Genomic DNA, 25,635 nt, shown 5'->3' with positions numbered 1-25,635 from the left:
ACAGCAGAATGGGTCGGTCCCGAGAGCTCAATGACTTCGAACGTGGACTAGTCACTGGTTATCACGTGAGTAACAAATCCATCACAAAGGACCGCAGCTGAACTAAGACCATGCAGGCATCATGTATTGAGGAACAGGGACCGTTGAGCCTGGCGGAAAACAGCTGTAAAAATCGAGTGTAATCAGCAGAAGGAACCGTTCGTGAGTTACAAAGTGCCACCAGCGGTCGAGCCGGCACAATGACTGTGTGTGTGGATTTGAAAAGAATGGGGCTCAACGATAGAGCATTTCCTCATAAGCCACACATATCTGCAGTCTGTGCCAAGAGACGCTAAAGGTGGAATATAGAGCAACGCCATTGGACAATGGGTGACTGGAAACGAGTGATTTGGAGTGATGAATCTCACTATACCCTTTCGGTGATCCGATGGAAGGGTTTGGATTTGGCAAATGCCTGTATAAAGTTACCTGCCATCATTTGGTGAGGTCAGCAATGAAATACTGAGAAGGTTGAGTTACGGTGTGCGGTTGTTTTTATTAGTTAGGGTTTGGTCCCCCTATTGCGCTAAAGAAATTGCTGACTATGAAAGATGAACACATCCTACAGCAATGATTACTCCGTTCAGTAGGGAAAAAGTTCGAAGATGATGGCATAACAGCATAACAATCTATACTGTCATACAGTCATACAGTGGCATCTGTGGGGCAATGGTTTGTGGACAATAATATGCCTGAAATGCACTGGCTTGCCCAGAGTCTCGATCTGAACCCAATGGAACACCTTCGGGATGAATTAGACGTCGACTTCTCTCTAGATCCTGACGTCCAACAGTACTAAATTCTCTGGTTTCGGTTCTTGAGCAAGAATGGACTACCATTCCTCCAAAGACATTCAGACAGCTCACTGACCCCAGCAGAGTTCAAGCCATCATAATGGTGAAGGATGGGCACACCCCATTTAATGTCAACCAATAGGTCTCCAGATACTTCTGATCAAATAGTGTACACAGAATGAGATTTTCACTCTGCAGCGGAGTGTGCGCTGATATGAAACTTCCTGGCAGATTAAAACTGTGTGCCCGACCGAGACTCGAACTCGGGACCTTTGCCTTTCGCGGGCAAGTGCTCTACCATCTGAGCTACCGAAGCACGACTCACGCCCGGTCCTCACAGCTTTACTTATGCCAGTATCTCGTCTCCTACCTTCCAAACTTTACAGAAGCTCTCCTGCGAACCTTGCAGAACTAGCACTCCTGAAAGAAAGGATACTGCGGAGACATGGCTTAGCCACAGCCTGGGGGATGTTTCCAGAATGAGATTTTCACTCTGCAGCGGAGTGTGCGCTGATATGAAACTTCCTGGCAGATTAAAACTGTATGCCCGACCGAGACTTGAACTCGGGACCTTTGCCTTTCGCGGGCAAGTGCTCTACCATCTGAGGAGAGCTTCTGTAAAGTTTGGAAGGTAGGAGACGAGATACTGGCAGAAGCAAAGCTGTGAGGACCGGGCGTGAGTCGTGCTTCGGTAGCTTAGATGGTAGAGCCTTGCCCGCGAAAGGCAAAGGTCCCGAGTTCGAGTCTCTGTCGGGCACACAGTTTTAATCTGCCAGGAAGTTTCAAATAGTGTCTAATTCGGACAGCGTCTCGCATTCTATAATTTTATACAGTTAATTTATTTCGTTGATATAGATACAAATAAACATGACTGGACACATATTCCATAGTTAATGCAGTTTTTTGTACCTATTGTGTGACAAAGTCATTGTTTGGCTATTGAGCAAAATCATGATATCTTCTTTAAATAATACTTACACTGACACTGGTGTTCAAACCTCGAAGCTATCTGTATCAGCAATATTATTCTACATCACTCTGCTGTTCAGTTATTTCCAAACCTGTTACTCTTCAGGGTTGTGAAACTGTTTCCCAGAGACCCCAGTTACGTACGTACTGAAACTGCGAAGTACAGACCAGTGTGACTTACCCAGCGTGTTGAGGCCGTAGTGGGCCTGGTAGACGGTGGAGCCGTTGGACGCCATGCTGGACGCGATGGGCAGCCCCGAGTTGAGGCCCGACGCGAGTGGCGAGCCCTGGTTGAGCTGGCCTATCGACTGCCCGAAGCTGCCCATGGACACGCCGCCTTGTGACAGCTGGCCCAGTCCTGCACACAAACGATCCACTTCACAGTCGTTCAAATGGTTCAAATGACTCTGAGCACTATGGGACTTAACTGCTACGGTCATCAGTTCCCTAGAACTTAGAACTACTTAAACCTAACTAATCTAAGGACAGCACACAACACCCAGCCATCACGAGGCAGAGAAAATCCCTGACCCCGCCGGGTTCACAGTCGTCATTGTAAATGTTACTCTCAGTGTTACAGTAAGAACATTGGATGTGTGTTTTTGTTGTCTTGAGTTATTTGGTGCCTCGCTACATATTCCAATCTCCCATTATTTCCGTATTTCCTCCGCTGCAGCAATTTTATATTTCCTCTGCTGAGATTGCACATGATTTTTCAATTGTAGTTTTTTCTGTTCCTATATTGTGTTAAATCGTTCATCTTTAAATACTCATTACATCCAGTGACTTCACTGTATTTAACAATTTCTGATCTTGCTATGCCGCACAATTTCTGTCTTTTAATGCTCCGTGCGGTGTCAAGTTGATTATGCAGGGTGGTCCATTGATAGTGACTGGGCCAAATATCTCACGAAATAAGCATCAAACGAAAAAAAATATAAAGAACGAAACTCGTCTAGCTTGAAGGGGGAAACCAGATGGCGCTATGATTGGCCCGCTACATAGCGCTGCCATAGGTCAAACGGATATCAACTGCGTTTTTTTAAATATGAACCCCCATTTTTTATTACATATTCGTGCAGCACGTAAAGAAATATGAATGTTTTAGTTGGACCACTTTTTTCGCTTTGTGACAGATGGCGCTGTAATAGTCACAAACGTGTAAGTACGTGCCATCACGTAACATTCCCGCCCGCATCTCGTGGTCGTGCGGTAGCGTTCTCGCTTCCCACGCCCGGGTTCCCGGGTTCGATTCCCGGCGGGGTCAGGGATTTTCTCTGCCTCGTGATGGCTGGGTGTTGTGTGCTGTCCTTAGGTTAGTTAGGTTTAAGTAGTTCTAAGTTCTAGGGGACTGATGACCGTAGATGTTAAGTCACATAGTGCTCAGAGCCAACGTAACATTCCGCCAGTGCGGACGGTATTTGCTTCGTGATACATTACCTGTGTTAAAATAGACCGTTTACCAATTGCAGAAAAGGTCGATATCGTGTTGATGTATGGATATTGTGATCAAAATGCCCAACGGGCGTGTGCTATGTATGCTGCCCGGTATCCTGGACGACATCATCCAAGTGTGCGGACCGTTCGCCGGATAGTTACGTTATTTAAGGAAACAGGAAGTGTTCAGGCACATGTGAAATGTCAACCACGACCTGCAACAAATGATGATGCCCAAGTAGGTGTTTTAGCTGCTGTCGCGGCTAATCCGTACATCAATAGCAGACAAATTGCGCGAGAATCTGGAATGTCAAAAACGCCGGTGTTGAGAATGCTACAACATCGATTGCACCCGTACAATATTTCTATGCACCAGTAATTGCATGGCGACGACTTTGAACGTCGTGTACAGTTCTGCCACTGGGCACAAGAAAAATTACGGGACGATGGCAGATTTTTTGCAAGCGTCCTATTTAGCGACGAAGCGTCATTCACCAACAGCGGTAACGTAAACAGGCATAATATGCACTATTGGGCAACGGAAAATCCACCATGGCTGCGAAAAGTGGAACATCAGCGACCTTGGCGTGTTAATATATGGTCGGCCTTATCTTAGGAAGGATAATTGGCCGCCATTTTATCGATGGCAATCTAAATGGGGCAATTTAAGCTGATTTCCTACGTAATGTTCTACCGATGTTACTACAAGATGTTTCACTGCATGACAGAATGGCGATGTACGATGGATGTCCGGCACATAGCTCGCGCGCGGTTGAAGCGGTATTGAATAGCATATTTCATGACAGGTGGATTGGTCGTCGAAGCACCATACCATGTCCCGCATGTTCATCGGATCTGACGTCCCCGGATTTCTTTCTGTGGGTAAAGTTGAAGGATATTTGTTCAAAAATACTTACGTCCTGTATTTTAATTTAAAAAACCTACCTGTTACCAACTGTTCGCCTAAAATTGTGAGCCATATGTTTGTGACTATTAGAGCGCCATCTATCACAAAGCGAAAAAAGTGGTCCAACTAAAACATTCATATTTCTTTACGTACTACACGAATATGCAATAAAAAAATAGGGGTTCCCATTTAAAAAAACGCAGTTGATATCCGTTTGACTTATGGCAGCGCCATCTAGCGGGCCAACCATAGCGCCATCTGGTTTCCCACTTCAAGCTAGACAAGTTTCGTTCTTTTTAGTCTTTTCGTTTGACACTTATTTCGTGAGATATTTGGCCCGGTCACGATCAATGAACCACCGTGTATATTTGATTGCTCTACCATGTGTGCAACCAAGTATGAGATTTATCCGTAGACTTCATCCATCACCTATTTATTTTCTATTTTATTTGCCACTTAATTTTTTTACTTCTTTCTTTACCACCACATTTACAAGGTTATCAATTTCTTAATTTCCGATTTGCTCACTGTCTGTGATCTCTACACCACACTGTCGGAAATTTCTTCCTCAGTTTCGCGATTCATATCATCGGATCGAATTGTAAAGACACTGAGATTGCGAACGGATCTTATGTTGTGTGGTTCTACAGATAATTATAAATTTGGTAATGGACTACACATTTTGCTAGGGGGACTCCAATCCTTTCCGCTGTCTCTTCTATCGGTGTCCCTCTCCTTTACTTCACTGTTCCACGTACTGTCCCCATAGGAAAGTCTGGCATTAAAGAGTACATGATGACACAGTAGTAACGTATAAGAGCTTAGCAGCTATGACAAGCGGGATTTTATACATAACCTGTCTATTGAATATGAATTCGTAATCAAGACAATACTGATCGCAACTCCAAGGGGAAATGCATGGTGTCAATGGAGTTCCATGAGGGTCCAATCTGATCGGCAGTCATGACTGATTGGACTTCAGAGGTCTCCATGAGAATCAGGTAAGCGTACCACTTTGCAATTTCTCGGGTTAAATGTGATGTCGACATCCTGCTACATAAAGATATCGGAAGATGAAATATGAAATGCTCTGTTCTCACGGTATTCACTTCAGAGGAATTAGCACTGAATTACCAGAGAAAATGTGCTGCCATCAGTTTTTGGACCACAGTCCCGGAGAGTACAGAGGGGGATGCACTTACTTGCAATAAAATAATGAAGAATGCTGCAGAAATACTGTCGAGATGGGCCACAGCACATCACATGAGATTTTATGGTCGTCGAACGGCGCATACGCAGCTTGTTGTGCATCGGCATCATCATCTTTGTAAAGAGAATAGCACTGAATGAGATTTCCCAGCTTTTGCAGAGGAATAGCTGTGAATGGTCACAGTTGGGGGCACGAATAGTGTACAGCAAGTACTTCTACATCTACGTGAAAACTCTGCTCTTCACAATATACTGCTTGGCAGAGGATTCAATGAGCCACCTTCAAGCTGTCTCTCTATCGTTCCACTCTCGAACGGCGCGAGGGAAAAACGAGCACTTAGATTTTTCTGTGCGAGCCCTCATTTCTCTTATTTTATCGTGATGATCATTTCTCCCTATGTAGGTGGGTGCCATCAGAATCGGAGGAGAAAACTGAAATTTCATGAGAAGATCCCGTCGCAACGAAAAACGCATTTGTTTTCATGATTGCCACTCCAATTCACGTATCATGTCTGTTGCACTATCTCCCATACTTCGTGATAATACAAAACGAGCCGCCCTTCTTGGTCATCCGTCAGTCTCATATGATGCAGAGCCCACACCTCACAGCAATACTGCAGAATACGGCGGCCAAGTAGATCTGTTGCACCTTCTGCCAGTGAATCGCAGACTTTGGTTTGCTCTACCCACAACATTATCTATGTGATCGTTCCAATTTAGGGTATTTGTAATTGTAATCCCCAAGTATTTAGTTGAATTTACAGACTTAAGATTTTTGTGACTTACCGCGTAATCGAAATTTAGCGGATTTCTTTTAGTACTCTTGTGAATAACTTCACACTTTTCTCTATTCTTGGTTAATTTCCACTTTTCGCACCACACAGATATCTTATCTAAATCATTAAGCAATTCGTTTTAGTCATCCGATGACTTTGCAAGACGGTAAATGACAGCATCATCTGCAAACAACCTGAGACGGCTACTGAGATCTTCTCCTATGTCGTTAATATAGATCAGGAACAATGGAGGGCCTATAACACTTCCTTGGGAACGCCGGATATTACTACTGTTTTACTCGATGACTTTACATCTATTACTACGAACTGTGGCCTTTCTGATAGGAAATCACGAATCCAGTCGCACAACTGAGGCAATATTCTATAGGCACGCAGTTTCGTTAGAAGACGCAAGTGTCGAAAGCCTTCTGGAAATCTAAAAATATGGAATAAATGTGACATCCGCTGTCGTTAGCACTCATTACTTCATGAATATAAAGAGCTAGTTGTCTTTCGCAAGAACGATATTTTCTGAATCCGTGCTGACCATGTGTCAATAAATCGTTTCCTTCGAGGTACTTAATAACGTTCGAATACAGTATGTGTTCCAAAACACTACTGAAAATCGACGTTAGTGATATGGGCATGTAGTTCAACGGATTATTTTTGGGTATTGGTGTGACTTGACCATTTTTCCATTCTTTAGGTATGGATCTTTCAGTGAGTGAGCGGTTGTATATAACTGCTAAATATGGAGCTATTGTATCAGCATTCTCTGAGAGTATGAAGAAAAAAGTGAGTGATCGTTACAAAACATTTTCGTGCAAACATCAGTCCAGCTTCCAAAGTGACATCACCCCTTACTGAGTTTTCTCTTCTTCCACAGGATGACCACAGTATTCATGAAAAGACTATGTAACATCTGTATGGCCTTATTTTAAAGTTGTTTTTGTAAAGCCATTTTGCCTGAAGATGAGGTTTACCTCGAAACATGTCGCTAAATAAATAATACAATAGTTGACGCAGTTTGTGACTGGTAGCGGTAATTTTAAAAACCTTTACATATTTCTTGAGACAGTCACGGTCGAAAAATAGTCAAAATTGCTTCAAAAGCATCTCCATTGCCTCTGCAGAGCGCAAGCGAGAACTATCAAGAAGAACGAAACACATTGCAGTTATGTTACACTCCTGGAAATTGAAATAAGAACACCGTGAATTCATTGTCCCAGGAAGGGGAAACTTTATTGACACATTCCTGGGGTTAGATACATCACATGATCACACTGACAGAACCACAGGCACATAGACACAGGCAACAGAGCATGCACAATGTCGGCACTAGTACAGTGTATATCCACCTTTCGCAGCAATGCAGGCTGCTATTCTCCCATGGAGACGATCGTAGAGATGCTGGATGTAGTCCTGTGGAACGGCTTGCCATGCCATTTCCACCTGGCGCCTCAGTTGGACCAGCGTTCGTGCTGGACGTGCAGACCGCGTGAGACGACGCTTCATCCAGTCCCAAACATGCTCAATGGGGGACAGATCCGGAGATCTTGCTGGCCAGGGTAGTTGACTTACACCTTCTAGAGCACGTTGGGTGGCACGGGATACATGCGGACGTGCATTGTCCTGTTGGAACAGCAAGTTCCCTTGCCGGTCTAGGAATGGTAGAACGATGGGTTCGATGACGGTTTGGATGTACCGTGCACTATTCAGTGTCCCCTCGACGATCACCAGTGGTGTACGGCCAGTGTAGGAGATCGCTCCCCACACCATGATGCCGGGTGTTGGCCCTGTGTGCCTCGGTCGTATGCAGTCCTGATTGTAGCGCTCACCTGCACGGCGCCAAACACGCATACGACCATCATTGGCACCAAGGCAGAAGCGACTCTCATCGCTGAAGACGAAACGTCTCCATTCGTCCCTCCATTCACGCCTGTCGCGACACCACTGGAGGCGGGCTGCACGATGTTGGGGCGTGAGTGGAAGACGGCCTAACGGTGTGCGGGACCGTAGCCCAGCTTCATGGAGACGGTTGCGAATGGTCCTCGCCGATACCCCAGGAGCAACAGTGTCCCTAATTTGCTGGGAAGTGGCGGTGCGGTCCCCTATGGCACTGCGTAGGATACGGTCTTGGCGTGCATCCGTGCGTCGCTGCGGTCCGGTCCCAGGTCGACGGGCACGTGCACCTTCCGCCGACCACTGGCGACAACATCGATGTACTGTGGAGACCTCACGCCCCACGTGTTGAGCAATTCGGCGGTACGTCCACCCGGCCTCCCGCATGCCCACTATACGCCCTCGCTCAAAGTCCGTCAACTGCACATACGGTTCACGTCCACCCTGTCGCGGCATGCTACCAGTGTTAAAGACTGCGATGGAGCTCCGTATGCCACGGCAAACTGGCTGACACTGACGGCGGCGGTGCACAAATGCTGCGCAGCTAGCGCCATTCGACGGCCAACACCGCGGTTCCTGGTGTGTCCGCTGTGCCGTGCGTGTGATCATTGCTTGTACAGCCCTCTCGCAGTGTCCGGAGCAAGTATGGTGGGTCTAACACACCGGTGTCAATGTGTTCTTTTTTCCATTTCCAGGAGTGTATGTGGACTGCACGACATCAGGCGAAATTTCTCACCAGACGCTCATTTTTGGCGGAGACGCTAGTTTCTAGGCATCTTTACGGGCTCATTGTGCTCTCAGTATTGAAAAGAGACAAATGCTGCGATCGACGGGTATACTGGAGACACTGCTCATCATCTGTGCAAAATTTCATCGGATTTTCGCAGTGGTTTCCATTTCGCGACCAATCGGAACTTCTTTTCCGACTATCCCTTGTACATAATCTAGTTTTACGGAACCCTCTGAGCTCAAGTTTCTGGCACCTGGCAAATTTTTTTATATTGTTTACCTTCACGGTGGAGATGTCGGGCTTGGCGGTGGAGCGGAAAATCGCTTGCGTGGAAACCAAGAGGTGGAGGTATCGAATTCTAGCCTGCACTTCTCAACGATGTGAGGAGGCGCCAGAAAAGACACGTGTTCGGATTCGGCGTCAAAATGTAGGCCTCTTTTTCGCAGTTGGTTAACTGGGGGTAAGTTAGGGACATACAAGACGCTTAAGTGGCATCCAATAGAAAGACCTGGACCAGGTTTTTGAGTTACACAAATGGTGGGGACAGCTTGTTGTCTCAGGTCCACACTGTGACTCGATACGAGAGTTAGTGCACTAACAAAACGTGCATCTGAGGCGGCGGCAAGCAGGTAATTACCTGGCGCCATGCTGGAGACGCCCCAGCGAGAGTCCCCGGTGAACATGCCTGGCGAGCAGAGTCCGTCCGACATGGCGCCGAATGGCGGCAGGCCGTGGGAGGGCAGCAGAGCGCCCGGCGTGCGGAACACGTTCGTCGTCTTCTTGCGCTTCTTCCACTTGGCGCGCCTGTTCTGGAACCACACCTGAAACAGTGGCGCCGCTCTCTGTCAGCCTCTGGTCAACGCAACACGACAATACATCCATCAGTAACCTAAATATTAATACAAAAGAAACGGAAATTGAATTATATTAAAAGGAACCGTCACGAAACTGACCTTTTATATTAGGGAGAAAAAAGAATACTTGCAAGACAACAGCCCCAGCAATCGATCCCGCTCTAAAATTTGGATCAAAATTCTGACTAGAGTGGTAAAACTACCATAGACTACTGTAGACTTTCGCAAGTAAGCGTAGAGTACGATAGTTTTTCTAGTAGAAAGGAAGGAAGACTGGATTTAACGCCCCGTCGACACCGGGGTGTTAGAAACGGAGCACAAGCTCGGATTGTGTCAAGGAGGGAGAAGGAAATCGGACGTGTCCTTTCGAAGGAACCCTACCGGCATTTGCCTTGAGCGATTTAGGGAAACAACGGAAAACCTAAATCTCGTAGCCGGAGTCAAGTTTGAACAGCCGCCCTCACGAATGCGTGAGCAGTGTGCTAACCACTGTGCTACCTCTCCCGGTTTTTCTAGTACGTAACTTTGATCAGACAATACCATAGCCGCGTTGCCTGCACGTTAGGTGTGTTGCATACCCATCAGGCGCTATCTCATTTCGATCGCTTTCTTTCCATATGTGATCACTATCTTACTAGATTCCTCTAGGAACTGGAAGTTGTGAACTATCAAGAAACTTAGTGACGACATATAAAGGGCCGTGTAACCTACGGACATTTTTGTTCTGCATAGTTATCCTCCTGTATCTTACATGAAAATAAACAATATTTATGTCAAAACTGAAATTGTCAGTGTATAATACAGGTTTTTTTCGTAACATGGAACAGAGGGATATTGCAGAAAAATAAAAGAAAAATGTAGCTTTATCATATATGACTAGAAAACTACAAAACAAAAACATAAGAACCATCGCTTCAATACTTCATCGAGCTTATATAAATGCTTCCATAGTAGAGGCAGGCAACCATTCAGATTTAGCACACCTTTGAAATATAGAAAGATCTTGATCGCACAATTCTTTATTAAGCATTACGTCTTTCAAAATTTCACTGTCAGACTGAAGATAAAAATCAAACGTTAGTAAAAAGCTCACGAAAGTGAGCACATAGACTGAATACGATACAAATCTCATCTCATGTAGGCATATTTGATTGTGTCGTGTATTCGAATAGAGCTAGTGCAGGTTTGAAATTTGTAGATGGGTTCAAGTAGACCTAAAAATGTACGCCTGAAGCATGGCACTACCTTATTGTAGGGTACTATGGAAAAATAAAAATAAAAATTAGCGCTCTTGTGGAGCAATAAATATTATAATTTTGAAAACACAGCGCTTAAAGATTTTCAGTTGTGTATTATAACAGTTAATATAAAACAAAGAAAAAGAAATCGATTCTGTCTTGATGTCAGGATGCTCTACTTGGTTATTTCTCGGTGGCAATGTTCGGAGCTTCGTAATACTTCTTTAACAGGCTACACTGTGGGGGATCACCTTCTGATGAGGTGAAGTGTCCGTGAAATGAAAGCATGGCTCCCTAGGTTACGCCCTTTAAAATTACGTCTCCTGTGATCACGGAGACATTACGTTATACTCGTCTGCTAATGGACACCTGATTCATTAATTAGCCGCTCGGTTGCGCTGCGCCTCGCTGCCACCGGAGTCGCTTCCCCGGCGGCCGTAATGTGATGAACTCCGAAAATAGTCTGAGGCGTTCGCGTCTGTAGAGAGCTGCGAAAGACCAGAATGGTTTTATCCGATGACGAGCAAAAGTGGTACCCAGTGTCGCTACAGGAGAACATTACAGTACTTAAACTAAATTCAATAAGTAGGCTCGACTTTCAGTGTAACGAACGAAATATAATTGTAAGTGGAGACGCAGGAAATCAAATTCTGCAATAAACTGTATCTGTATTGTTGCTCTACATGGAAAAAAAAACTATCACCGCTTAAAAGATGTATCTGTTCCGAACCGTTAATTCGTTTCTTCTGCTTTTCACATACTAATATGGCACTTCCATTGATAGAGAAGTACTTTTAAATAAGTAAGAAAAATCTGGAACGCGTCCTGTTGGTGAAACATGCAATATTATTTACAATTCATCAAACTGTAAAGTGACTAGATAGTAATAATGTTGTTAACTATCGGCAATTAAAAAGAGATTTGTGTGACTTATTGTGTAATCGAAATTTAGCGGAGTTCTTTTCGTACTTCACATTTTTCTTTATTCAGGGTCAATTGCCACTTTTCGCACTATACAGATATCTAAATTATTTCACAATCCGTTTTGAATATCTGATGACTTTACAAGACAGTAAATGACAGCATCATTTGCAACAATCTAAGACGGCTACTCAGATTTTCTCCTATGTCGTTAATATAGATCAGAAACAATAGAGAGCCTATAACACTTCCGTGGGTAACGCCGGGTATTACTCCTGTTTTACTCGATGACTTTCCGTCTATTACTATGAACTGTGACCTTTCCGACAGGAAATCACGAAACCAGTCGCACAACTAGGCGACACTCTGTAGGCACGCAGTTCGGTTAGAAGACGCTTGTGAGGAATGGTGTCGAAAGCCTTCTGGAAATCTAAACATACGGAATCTCTAAAAATATGGAATCGTGTAGGTGTAATTATTGGGTCGAGGAAGGTAATGCATTTAAATAAAACTGTTTCCTGCGACGCTGTTTGTGTTCACTATACACTTACATTAAAAGTCTTGATTGGCCAATTTACACTACAATACATGAGTCTTTTCAAGTGCAAGAACAATGGAAATAAAATTGGAGAACTAGGTATTAAAATAAATAAAGTTCTGTCTTAAACACAAAGTCTAAACGTATGTTAGCTGTTCCCCAACCTCTAAGATAAGTCGTAGGGTCAGTTCTGTCTCGCATGTTTCTAGATTTCTCCGGAACCTAAACCGATATCTCCCAACGTTGATCTCTACCCGGTTATTCCATTCGTCTGTAAATAAATCGTATCAGTATTCTGCAACCATGATTTATTTAACTGATAGTTCAGCAATATTCACAGCTAACATCATCTACCTTTTTTTGGAATTGGAGTTATTACATGTTTCTTGAATGTTGGACGTATTTCGCCTTTCTCATATGCCTTTGTCATGGCTGCTGAGGGAATGTCATCTTCTCCGGGCGCCTTTTTGGACTTCGGTCTCTCAGTGCTCTGTCAAATTCTTCTGGCATCGTATGTTCCACCTTATTGTCATTTCCTTCTTCTTCCGTTTCTATAATACTGCATTCGAATTCATTTTTCTTACGCACTTAAATTCGCTAGGTGATAACTTGTCAACTGAAGAGGCCAAGAGAAGCATTTACATTGTGATGTGCTCTCTCACTTTCAACTGAGGGTTGAAGCCATCTGGTTATCACCTACTAGAAGCTGAAACAGACTACGAAACTACATATTTGGGTGAGCCGACGCGAGGAATGCAGCAAACGAATTGGGTTGCAAGAACATCGTTTTGTTACTCGTGGACAGTATGCCTAGACTATATAAGAGTTTGCGTTATGAATTTTTTTAAACAAGTGATGAAAATAAGGCTGCTGTCACAGATTTCAGATCTGTTGAGATGGAAGACTGAGATAAATAAGTGACCGTGTAACGTTGAATCATTACCGTCTATGGACAGAATTATGAAGCAATAAAGACAAAAAATTCTAAATGCTATATTTGTGTTACTTTCGCCTCATAATAAACAAATTTTGATAAAAATCCATTAATTCATGTTTGTATATTTTGTACCGTTACATTTGAGGATATAGGTAAATTAATTTTTGGCTTGTGAATAATTACATGTATACTTTTCTGACATATGAGAATATTTAGGAATAAGAAACTTTTGATCTTCATAGTTTTTATTCTATGTCAAAGTCCTGAAAACAGTTTGATTTCCTCTCGGTGCAGAAATTAAGATTACATTTCTGGCAGATAACTAATGGACTTCCTTTGCAGTTTGGCGTCTTGCATCCATCTCCCTTCTCAGACACAACTGGATACTGTCCAACAGTGTGCTGACAAACAACCTTTTGGGGAACTGTCTTTGATGCGTGTCCCATTTTCTTCTTCTTTGCATATTCATTATCTAGCCTGGAAGAAGGTCATCTCCTCTTTCTCCCACTTACGTCTTGTTAATTTTGCGCATGACATCATCAGCTCTTTCAGCTGTGAACTGACAAAGTGGCGTCGCCTTATTTTTGTGTACGCCAAGAGAGTCACGGTTTCTCCTGCCACGCATTTACTACCATAATATCAAGATATTAAAAAATAGCCGATGTCAGTACTTCCTTGATCTGATGTTGACTCTGTATAATGCAGTTAGAGAATCTAAGAGGTCTATTCCTCCCGTAATCTCGCTGTGGAGAATAACTGATGGACAGTCAACTTTAAGCCATTCTTAGGCTTTATTAACCAATCGGTTCATCTTAGTTAGAGGTATCACTAGAGGAGACACTGATGAAGCAGTCATGACTCTCTCCACCAGTCTCAAGAGCAACAACATTCATCTTCTCTCCGCAATATACTGCAGGATTCAGTATCCAAATAAAAGCAACAGTTTGCATGTGAATGCCCAAGTTGACAAATTTGTACCTTTTAAAAAATAGGCTCACAAATTCTAAATAATGCCTACAATAATCATTTTTTATCCATAAATACCTCAAAATCACATCCATCACGTAATATTTATTTAAACTTCATAACTTACGATTTTCAAGGTAAGTTACAATACACTACTGGCCATTAAAATTGCTACACCACGAAGATGACGTGCTACAGAAGCGAAATTTAACCGACAGGAAGAAGCAGCAGTTGACCGGCGTTGCCTGGTGAAACGTTGTTGTGATGACTCGTGTAAGGAGGAGAAATGCGAACCATCACGTTTCCGACTTTGATAAAGGTCGGATTGCGGTTTATCGTGTCGCGACATTGCTGCTCGCGTTGGTCGAGATCCAATGACTGTTAGCATAATATGGAATCGGTGGGTTCCGGAGGGTAATACGGAACGCCGTGCTGGATCCCAACGGCCTCGTATCACTAGCAGTCGAGATGACAGGCATCTTATCCGCAAGGCTGTAACGGATCGTGCAGCTACGTCTCGATCCCTGAGTCAACACATGGGGACTTTTGCAAGACAACAACCATCTGCACGAACAGTTCGACGACGTTTGCAGCAGCATGGACTATCAGCTCGGAGACCATGGCTGCGGTTACCCTTGACGCTGCATCACAGAAAGGAGCGCCTGCGACGGTGTACTCAACGACGAACCTGGGTGCACGAATGGCAAAACGTCATTTTTTCGGATGAATCCAGGTTCTGTTTACAGCGTCATGATGGTCGCATCCGGTCGCATCGCGGTGAACGCACACTGGAAGCGTGTATTCGTTATCGCCATACTGGTGTATCACCCGGTGTCATGGTATGGGGTGCCATTGGTTACACGTCTCTGTCACCTCTCGTTCGCGTTGACGGCACTTTGAACAGTGGACGTTACATTTCAGATGTGTTACGACCCTTGGCTCCACCCTTCATTCGATCCCTGCGAAACCCTACGTTTCAGTAGGATAATGCACGACCCCATGTTGCAGGTCCTGTACGGGCCTTCCTGGACACAGAAAATGTTGGACTGCTGCTCTGGCTAGCACATTCTCCAGATCTCTCGCCAATTGAAAACGTCTGGTCAATGGTGGCCGAGCAACTGGCTCGTCACAATACGCCAGTCACTACTCTTGACGAACTATGGTATCGTGTTGAAGCTACGTGGGCAGCTGTACCTGTACACGCCATCCAAGCTCTGTTTGACTCAATGCCCAGGCGTATCAAGGCCGTTATTACGGCAGAGGTGGTTGTTATCGGTACTGATTTCTCAGGATGTACGCACCCAAATTGCGTGAAAATGTAATCACATGTCAGTTCTAGTATAATATATTTGTCCAATGAATACCTGTTTATAATCTTCATTTCTTCTTGGCGTGGCAATTTTAATGGCCAGTAGTGTAAATATCAACAGCTGAAATACACGCGTCCACGCTACGCGGAACTCCAAAAATTCAACTGTTCAAGTATTTAAAGATATTCTTACAGTCCAGTGCAACTTACAATAATTTGAAACGTTACGAATCTGCTACTCATGACGACTGCGAGAAAGTGCTTCTCGCTTTGCAAGTACAGCGGTGTATTGTGAGAGTTACAAATTTGTCGGTCTCGTCCATAGAGGGTTCACTAGCTCACTGTCAGAGGGAAGGTGGCGCTCCAGGGCAGCGTGTGTAGCCTGCCGAGGCACAGCGGCCGGTCTGGTCCGCAAGGCTGTTGCGCTAAATTCGGGATGGCGCGTACCTGCTGCAAGTTTCATCTGCGGACGCAGCACTAAGTACGGAGCGCGCCGTAAAATAATCACTTAGCAAGCGCCCAGACCAGGCGCTAAGCCCCGCAACTTGCTTGCCGCAGCCTCGCCGTTGGAATAAACATGACCGCCGCTGCGTCCCGAGGAAGCACGGGCTCTCCTCTGCGCCTGCGCTGCTCAGATGCTGGGCGGCAGTCACTGCTCCACCTACTCCGTGTATTCTGAAAAACACAACACTGTGTTCTCGACCATCGGTGCATCACAGCGTATTATAACCGTTACAACATTAATGATTTATTTATTCGTGCTCTGTAATGCTGATGTTGAGTTCAGTACCTATTTCAGATACCTATGCAGGGGCACCACGTGCAGGATCAGCTCATCAATAACATTTATAATGAGCCTGGTGTTTTTAAAACACCTTACGAACATAGTGTGGAAAGTATGTGTGGGTCACTGACATATGAATTTTTATTACTGTTATAAATTTTTCAATCTATGCAATAGCCACCCGCACTATCAACTCATTTTTTTATCATTTTTTATAATTTTACTATTATTTCAAATAAAAAGATGATGGGGTAAATTAGATTGAAGAAAACTGAAGTAAGCTTAAACTTTGATATTTATTTTAAAATTCATCGGTGTCCAATAAAACGCATAACACGTGCTAAGTCTGTCTCAAAGCCGGTGCCTTATTTACTGTTGCGAATTAATTAAGAAAAGTGTTACTCAGAGGGGTTCAGTTGACAAAAATGTGAGTTTCAAAGAATAGGAAACAGAAAGAATAGGAAACAGGATGAGAAACAGCATTCAAACAAACACACACAGATAGTTCAAGGGTACACGAAAAAGGAACTGAACCATCACCAATCCATTCTATTTAAGGCAAGGAAATTCCGCTCCTGGCGTAGTCGTGTTCCCAGTGGATAACCACAGACTGGTATTGGAAGTTTACACAAAGATCACGTGGTTCGATATATTCACAATCTTACCAAAATGCTCTATAAAAATCTTTCTAGAAATTGTGAAATAAGAAAACAGCTCGCGACACCAATTAGTTAAGTCTGAATAATCGAAATATTATGCAAAAGAGTAGCTGAGGGCTAGTTTTGTCACTACGACACATGTTCCACGTGCAAAAGTACATTTACAGAAAATGTGTAATCCCACAACGATTTTAATGACGAAATCAAATCCTAACACATTAGTTACAGAAGAAATTCCGAACTGCGTTAATAACGGCATAGTATTGACCTGATGCCACAAACAATTTTACGAGCACGTGGTACTGCTACTACAATGCACACAGCACGTCGCTTGAACACAAAGAGAAATTATGAATTTGAAGAATTTGAACGAGAGAAAACACTTATACGCACATTCACAATAAAGAGCGACGATTTTAATCAGAATTACGCCTCATGACAACGTGTTTCCACTTTCCTCTGTTGGAGTGGAAACAAAGCAACTGCCGCAATTCATTCCGAAACCAAGACTGAAATCGCACTGCATCCCGATTTAAAATAATATATAAAACATTTTGGATGTAGAAAAGTAATTGATATTTCAGTTAGGCTGAAAACTTAAGAATTTCATCGTCCTTCGGACTCAGCAAACACACGCTTACCCGGAGATGTTACCACTTGAGAAACTGTCCGCAGACTGGCTAGCGTGGACCCCGTCCGAGGGTGTCCCACAGGTGCAATAGGAAGTGTCCTCCACCAACCTGACAAGGGACGGACAGAACCACACGAAGGAGACATACGTCTTTGCCTTAGAAATCGTATCTACCTGCTCAAACGTTGGTCCTACTGTTATCTAGCAGACGGAACTTCTCTGCTACCACCGAGCATGCAACTACAAATACTCACTCTCATTCATCCTTTCATACCAGAAGGGAAGGAGATGACAATATCTTAAGACATGATATACACTACGTAAAGGAGGCGGATGTGGATCTGGAAACTGTATGATAACAATTACGTATAAAAATGTCTTTGAAGGTGTTGTATGACAAGTTGTTCTTGTTTGTATGTGAATATAACATATTCCACTGCTCAGTCTCCTCCCAGATAAATTTACAAATACCACAGTAAATTTGGAGGTGCAAATGTATGACGTAAGCATCGTAGTACTATATTTGTGTAGCCTTGCACGGGACTAGTCTCGCTATAGATAACAAGATTTACTATTTACGCTGATCAGCAACAATACTACTGCCGTTCATATAATGGCAATTTCTTAAACATTTTTCAAACATGAAACCTCAGATCTACACGGGATGTATGTACCAGGTTGGTCTAAAAAGTTCTCGGACTGATAATGAAAGCCACAATTTATGCTTTCAAAGAACTTTTATTTTTCAACACATTCTCCTACAATAACAATACATTTCATTCAGCACTGTTCAAATGTTATTACCCCCTCTCCGTAATGTTCCTCCGGAAGTGCTGCAAAGTACCCATCTACAGCCGCTATGGCTTCTTGATTGGACGAAAAGCGAAGACCAGCAAGGAATTTCTTCAGTTTTGAGAATAGATGGAAGTCTGTGGGAACGAAATCCGGGGAACACGGTGGATGTTTCAGCACTTCACAGTGTAAATCCCTCAATTTCCCCAAGACACTTCTGTGGGCAGGTGCGTTATCCTGATGTAAGATGACTTTTTCTTTCTTTAGGTTGATCTGTTTTCACAAATGCTTGCGTCCAGTTGCGTTAGCGATTGAGAGCTGTATTCTGCAGCTACGGTTTTAACTTTTTTAGGATAGCCAATTAACAAAATTCCTTTCGTTTCCTACAACACCCACGCCACCAACTTTCCCACTGATGGCACCGTCCTTGCATTCTTTGGAGCTGAAGAGCCTGCTTCTGTTCACTGCATAGACTGCAATTTGTAATCGGGTGTTTATGTTCAAATGTTCAAATGTGTGTGAAATCTTATGGGACTTAACTGCTAAAGTCATCAGTCCCTAAGCTTACACACTACTTAACCTAAATTATCCTAAGGACAAACACACACACCCATGACCGAGGGAGGACTCGAACCTCCGCCGGGACGAGCCGCACAATCCATGACTGCAGCGCCTCAGACCACTCGGCTAATCGCGCGCGGCTCGGGTGTTTAGTGCGAATCCGTGTGTCATCCGGTGTCACGCATCGACGCAAAAAGCCACTTCTGCTTTTATTAAAACGCTTTTCACAAAGTGTAGTGCGAATGTGTTTATGATCCGCAGTGAGCACACGCGGCACCTATCTTGCGCAGAACTTTCTCATGTTCAATTCCAAGTGCAAGATGTGACCAACATGTTCGTTTCATATTCCTAGAGCATTAGCAATTTCACACACATTTATACACCGATCTTACAAAATTATATCATGCACTATGTCGATGATTTCCGGTGCGATTGAACTTTTTGGACGTCGATCCGAATGGGGGACTATTCCAGAATCTTTTGCCAATGGAGAGATCATCATGACACTTCTTCAATTACAGGCCACATGTCCTGTGGATACACGTTACGTGTCTTTAATGCAGTGGTTTCCATTGCCTTCTGCATCCTCATGTCGTTGATCATTGCTGATTCTTCTGCCTTTAGGGGCAATTTCCCACCCCTAGGACAAGAGAGTGCCATGAACCTCTATCCGCTCCTCCACCCTCTTCCACAAGGCCGTTGGCAGAATGAGGCTGACTTCTTATGCCGGAAGGCTTCGGCCACCAATGCTGATTATTTATCAAAATTTAGGCAGTGGCGGGGATCGAACGCGGGCCGAAGACATTTTGATTATGAATCAAAGACGCTACACCTTTTTTTTTTTTTTTTAAGCTAATGAACCGCTGCAGGAGCAGGACGACGGGTAGGGCAGGGGTCGACACCCGAAGCCTGGCCATGCCGCCGCCACGCCCAAGCAACGTGTTCGAGTTCGAGGATCGAAGGATCAGGAAGAGGATGTAGTGGGTTTGTCGATGTTGTTTTATTTATTTATGTCTTTAATTTTTATAACTTTTTTTGTATTATAGATTTATTTTCGTTTCGTTACAAAGAAAGATCCTACAACTGCCGTAGCCAAGCGTCCGAGTCGTCTTCTCGTCTGTTGGGAGGGGTTCCCCCCTATTCCGTCCGTAGAGGATCAATATGCTCCAGGATTCTTCTTCATTTTCAGCGTCTCATACCCGGAACGCCCCAGTGAGCAGGAGGATCCGCAAATAATGAACCTAAATAATTTGCGAAACGAGTTCCGTACTTCGGGTGGCGGCTGAAAGCTGCATGTGTCGTCATCAATAGGGACCAAAAGTCGAGTGTGCCTTTGGGAGCATCGCAAAATATGTAGTAAACGGCCATGCCTTTTAGCCAGTTAACGGCGTTCGTTCTGGTTGATGGAAAGTATACGCCGTCGGGGCGCAATACGTCATCAGGGGAGATAGACTCCGGCAATCGCCGCAAGAGTAACGCCAGCATGCGCTGCGTCAGTAGCCAGCACTCGCTGGTCGCGGCACACGTCAGACGGTGTGCGTCCGAGTCAGCGACTGAGCATGTCGGACACAAGGGGTCGTCCGTCAGATGTATGGAATGTAGCCTCTGACGAGTAGCGAACTTCCCATTCACAACCACGTACCACAATGAACGCACCGTCGTAGGTAGAAAATCCCCTAGACCATAGACACATCCAAATCTGCTGTGCAACTGTGTGTGGCACTATTTCATCTAGTCACACTCCTTGATGACAGTTGAGTCAAAAATACCAAATGGAAAAGTTGGTTTCTTCAAAATCGTTGATCTCCGAGAGTTCTTGGCCGATTGCTTTGAAATTTTGACTCAGCATTGAATTCTAATACGGGAGTGTTTTTAGGTACTTAATTTTTTAAATTTATGCATATTTTAGGGGAAAACATTGTTACCAAAAATTTCAAAATGTACCTTTACGATTTATTTCAAATTTTACACGTTACTGTAATGAAAGTTTAGACACATAAAGATTATGTATTTTTAATATATAAATACAGTACACATTAGTGAAACGTTGTTAACAAATAGGAAAGTTGTATTTATGGCTTAATGGTTTATGATTAGAATACTTTAACAGAATCTGAATTTTAAATATCAATAAACAAGGCTCAAGGTCAGAGAGAGGTGGGGAGAGGAGATGGACGGAGGGGTGGGAGGAAATAAACATAGAAATCGGGAAGGAGGAGGTTGACGGAGAGAGGGGGCAGGAGGAGATGGAGAGAGAGAGAAGGGAGGAGATGATGGACAGAGACAGGGAGAAGGAAGAGGAGACGGACAAAGGAAGGAGGAGGAGGAGACGGACAGAGAAAGGGAAGAGAAGGAGATTAGGACGTATATCCAATTCCCATACATATAAGAAACGTGTGTCTTCTTTTTTTTTTTCGCTTCACATTTAAGCAGACTGAGCCACAAGTGGTCGGGTACAGCTAGTACTTTTATATACGAGGTGTCTGACCAACAAGCCCCCAAACACTTATGTATCAGCCGGAAACCCTTTTACTATTGCTACATCCGATTACGCATAGGCACCACGCCACCTAGAGACAAGAGTCACCTACCGTCTAGCTCTACATTATTAGACGCACTAAATTGGGGCTCAGAGATAAGTGCAATTACTGCCGCTCGTTATATCCCGTGTTAAATCAACTGGCTCAGTGGTCTAATTCACTGGAGACAAATACTATGCAGCTATTTGTTCCTACTAACAAATGAATACTGAGCACTAAGTACTAACGACAAAGACCAGCTAACTTAATAACCATGAAAATATATCTAGAGTTGCGCTCCATCAAAACTACAGTTCAGTCGTTTTAGTACAATACATGAATGACGTAGTAAATGCTAGCACTGGTAGAGAATGATACATAAATGAAGAGAAACTAGGAGCCGACAACTTCTCATTGTTTTCGTTTGTTTGTTCTGCATATAACTATCGTTCAGTGTTAATCAGTTGTGTATTCTATATCCTTCCAAGATATACACTATGTGATCAAAAGTACCCGGACACCTGGCTGAAAATGACTTACAAGTTAGTAGCGGCCTCCAACGCTAATGCTGCAATTCAGTATGGTGTTGGCCCACCTTTAGCCTTGATGACAGCTTCCACTCTCGCTGGCATACGTTCAATCAGGTGCTGGAAAGTTTCTTGGGGAATGGCAGCCCATTCTTCACGGAGTGCTGCACTGAGGAGAGGTATCGATGTCGGTCAAGTGAGGCCGGGCACGAAGTCGGCGTTCCAAAACATACCAAACGTGTTCTCTAAGATTCAGGTCAGGACTCTGTGCAGGCCTGTCCTTCATAGGGATGTTATTGTCGTGTAACCATTCCGCCACAGGCCGTGCATTATGGACAGGTGCTCGATCGTGTTGAAAGATGCATTCTCCACCCCCGAATTCCTCACCGACAGTGGGATGCAATGAAGTGTTTAAAACATCAATGTAGACCTGTGCTGTGATAGTGCCACGCAAAAGAACAAGGGGTGCAAGCCCCCTCCATGAAAAACACGACCATACTATAGAACTACCGCCCCCGAATTTTACTGTTGGCACTACACACGCTGGTAGATGACGTTTACCGGGCTTTCGCCATACCCACAACCTGCCATCGGATCGCCGCGTTGTGTAGCGTGATTCGTCACTCCACACAACGTTTTTCTACTGTTCAATCGTCCAATGTTTACGTCCCTTACATCAAGCGAGGTGTCGTCTGGCATTTACCGGCGTAATGTGTGGCTGATGGGCAGCAGCTCGATCATGAAATCAAAGTTTTCTTACCTCCCGCGTAACTGTCGTAGTACTTGCAGTGGATCCTGATGCAGTTTGGAATTCCTGTGTGATGGTCTGGAGAGGGATCTGCCTATTACATATTACGCCCCTCTTCAACTGTCGGCAGTCTCTGTCAGTCACCCGACGTGGTCGGCCTGCACGCTATTGTGCTGTTCGTGTCCCTTCACGCTTCCACTTCACTATCACATCGGAAACAGTGGACCTAGGGATGTTTAGGAGTGTGGAAATCTCGCGTACAGACGTATGACTCAACTGACACCCAATCGCATGACCAAGTTCGAAGTCCGTCAGTTCCGCGGAGCTCCCCATTCTTCTCTCTCACGATGTCTAATGACTACTGAGGTCTCTGATATGGAGTACCTGGTAGTAGGTGTCAGCACAATGCACCTAATATGAAAAACATGTTTTGGGGTTGTCCGAATACTTTTGATCACATAGTGTGAATTGCATTTTATGAGTAAAAAAAATTCGTTGATCGCGTCACTTCTGTACTTTTGTACAACCAAAGCAATTGCATTTGATGCAAGTACAGTGTATATGCACAAACTTAAAATCTATGTTAACACTGTTTTTTTTACTCATTATAGCGTTCTTAATCGCAAACAAAGGCAAGAGTTTCCTGTTATTATTCATAAGTGCGAATGTTGTTTATGAGCAATAGATAAGTGCTTTATATGAGCTTGATGAAGTTTTCGAGGGGTGTTTGAAGCGCTTTTGTTTTGTGCTTTTTTTTTAAATTTTACTTCTTTTTGGGGAAATTATATTTTCTAGGGCTATACGATATATCTACATTGCTTTTATTTTTCCTGCAACAACTCCCTGCTTCGCTTTAGCAATCATAATTTTTCGAATGAAAGCTGTGTTAAATACTGACGATTTCGGTTTTGCTATAGATACTGTCAAGTAACACGAAGGAGGATAACCAAGTAGATCAAAAATGTTCCGTAGGTTACACGGTTCTTAATATATCCTCTCTCAGTTTCTCGGCGGATCTCCGCTACCGGTTTCTGGGGGAATCTAGTAAGACACAGATCCTATACAATGGGAATCGAAATGAGGTAACGCCCGATAGGTAGGCAACACACCTAACGTACAGGTAATGTGGTTATGATCTTAACTGAACAAAGCTACTAGGAAAACTATCGTAGTGTACGTGTTTTTGTGATAGTCTGTGGTAGCATACGGTAGTTTTACAACTCTGCGTGTGTCAAACACTTGTACGCTTGCTCCTTATTTATCAGTGGAGTCTCCGTTGCCAAATTATTACTGTCTTCTTGTAAATGAAGTTCTGCCTCTACATCGACAGCTGCTGTGGCTACGACTGTAGTGCTGCTCTCCAGCATCGCTTCTCATTTCTGATACTACTTTTGCCATTCCTACCCTTTTATATGACTTTCGAAGGCCTTTCTCACTCGATTATGGTATCTTGCCTCACTTGTCCCTATATTACCAACTTATTTTCACGGCTTCCGGAATCTTCTGTCTCTACACGTCCATGTTGACATCCTTCTAGAGTTCTTCTTGCGACGCATAAGCGACGGTCGGGACCTCCACTTACCTTCAGTGAGGCTTTCATTCCCAGATGGCATATGTTCTCTATATTTTCCTGCGTGTCGCTAAAAAGACCAAGCAGATGCGTCTTCCAGAAGTTTCGGATGAATATTTTCCATTGAGAGTATGTTGGATACTTCTACGATCACGACAACACGGTCTGTGGATCAAAGATCCACCCTCGACAGGCTCATATAAGCCGCCGGTGATCGAGCCACTTACAATTTTGTTTCATGCGTATTGCGAATTATTATGATTCTGTTGTGCTGTCCTGTCATATCCTTCTAAAAAGCCCTTTGACACTTTCATACAGAGCGATCTCAGCAGATATACGTAGTTAATGTTCTTGGGATTTACAGGGAAGTTCGACGCCACAAAAATCGTATTCTTCCTCAAGACGAACGCTAGCAAATGTAAATGTTTGCTATCATTAAGAAAACGGATGCGGTATATCTTCCTCCTACACGTTCAAATCTTTTAGTTTTCACATTTCGCAAACAACAAATTCAAAATTCTTTGTAAATGTGCGTTATGATAGTTGTTAACAAGGTAGTGTAATGTAATCTACAGTTAAAAAGAAATTACAAGCCTCATTTCGCTACCGAAACGACTTTTGAAAATCGAAGGGTGGTCATTGAGATAATTATCACCACTATCATAAATCATCACCATCATAAATCATCACTATCATAAATCATCATCATCATCATCATCATCATCATCGTCATCGTCACATAATTTCACCGCCCAGTGATGGATCAAGTTCTCTTCCAGACTTCATCATGGATTACCGTTTTCATCCATACGAATCACTGTTGCTCCAATATTTTCTCTAGTGCCATCTGCCCAATTCACGAGGGGCGTCAATAAGTTATGTAACTCTTTTTTTAATGAAAGCAGGTTGGTTTTATTTAGGGTTCCAACACACCATATTACTCCCTACGCTTTTGACTACAAAATCCTTTGTTTCAACATAATCTCCATTCACTGCGACGGCCTTACGCCACTTTACTGGGATGACCCGTATGTCCGCATGGTACCACTCTACTGGTGGAATCGAAGCCAACGTCATGCTGCACCAATAGCCTCCCTATCTTTCACATAATGCTTCCCATGGAGTGCATCCTTCATTGGTACAAACAGATTGTTCTTCGTTGCTCTTTATGGTTTTCTGTTTGGCGGCGAGGAACAGAGCTGGCACACACCTCTGGTGCCCCAACTGGTGGACGAACGTATCAGCCTACCAACAGAGACGTCCAGTTGAGCAGTTAGAGGTTTTATTGTGATCCTTTGATCAGCTTGAATGAGAGTGT

At 43.8% G+C, this 25,635-nt stretch overlaps 1 protein-coding gene across 1 annotated transcript in view; it reads right to left on the bottom strand.

Moving 5' to 3' along the window:
* Positions 1 to 24,347, bottom strand: part of LOC126088256 (homeobox protein orthopedia-like) — a 58,953-nt gene extending 34,606 nt beyond the window's left edge. The window contains exons 1-3 of the mRNA XM_049906386.1: positions 24,330 to 24,347; positions 9,401 to 9,584; positions 1,984 to 2,160 (exon numbers count right to left, since the gene is read on the bottom strand). Coding sequence (XP_049762343.1) covers positions 1,984 to 2,160; positions 9,401 to 9,584; positions 24,330 to 24,347 — 379 coding nt within the window. The remainder of the gene's footprint in view (positions 1 to 1,983; positions 2,161 to 9,400; positions 9,585 to 24,329) is intronic.
* Between the last annotated feature and the right edge of the window lie 1,288 nt (positions 24,348 to 25,635).

The sequence above is a fragment of the Schistocerca cancellata genome, chromosome 6 (assembly GCF_023864275.1).
Source record: "Schistocerca cancellata isolate TAMUIC-IGC-003103 chromosome 6, iqSchCanc2.1, whole genome shotgun sequence".
Classification (NCBI taxonomy): Eukaryota; Metazoa; Arthropoda; class Insecta; order Orthoptera; family Acrididae; genus Schistocerca; species Schistocerca cancellata.
The sequence above is the reverse complement of the archived record's forward strand: the minus strand, read 5'-3'. Positions and strand labels throughout refer to the sequence as shown.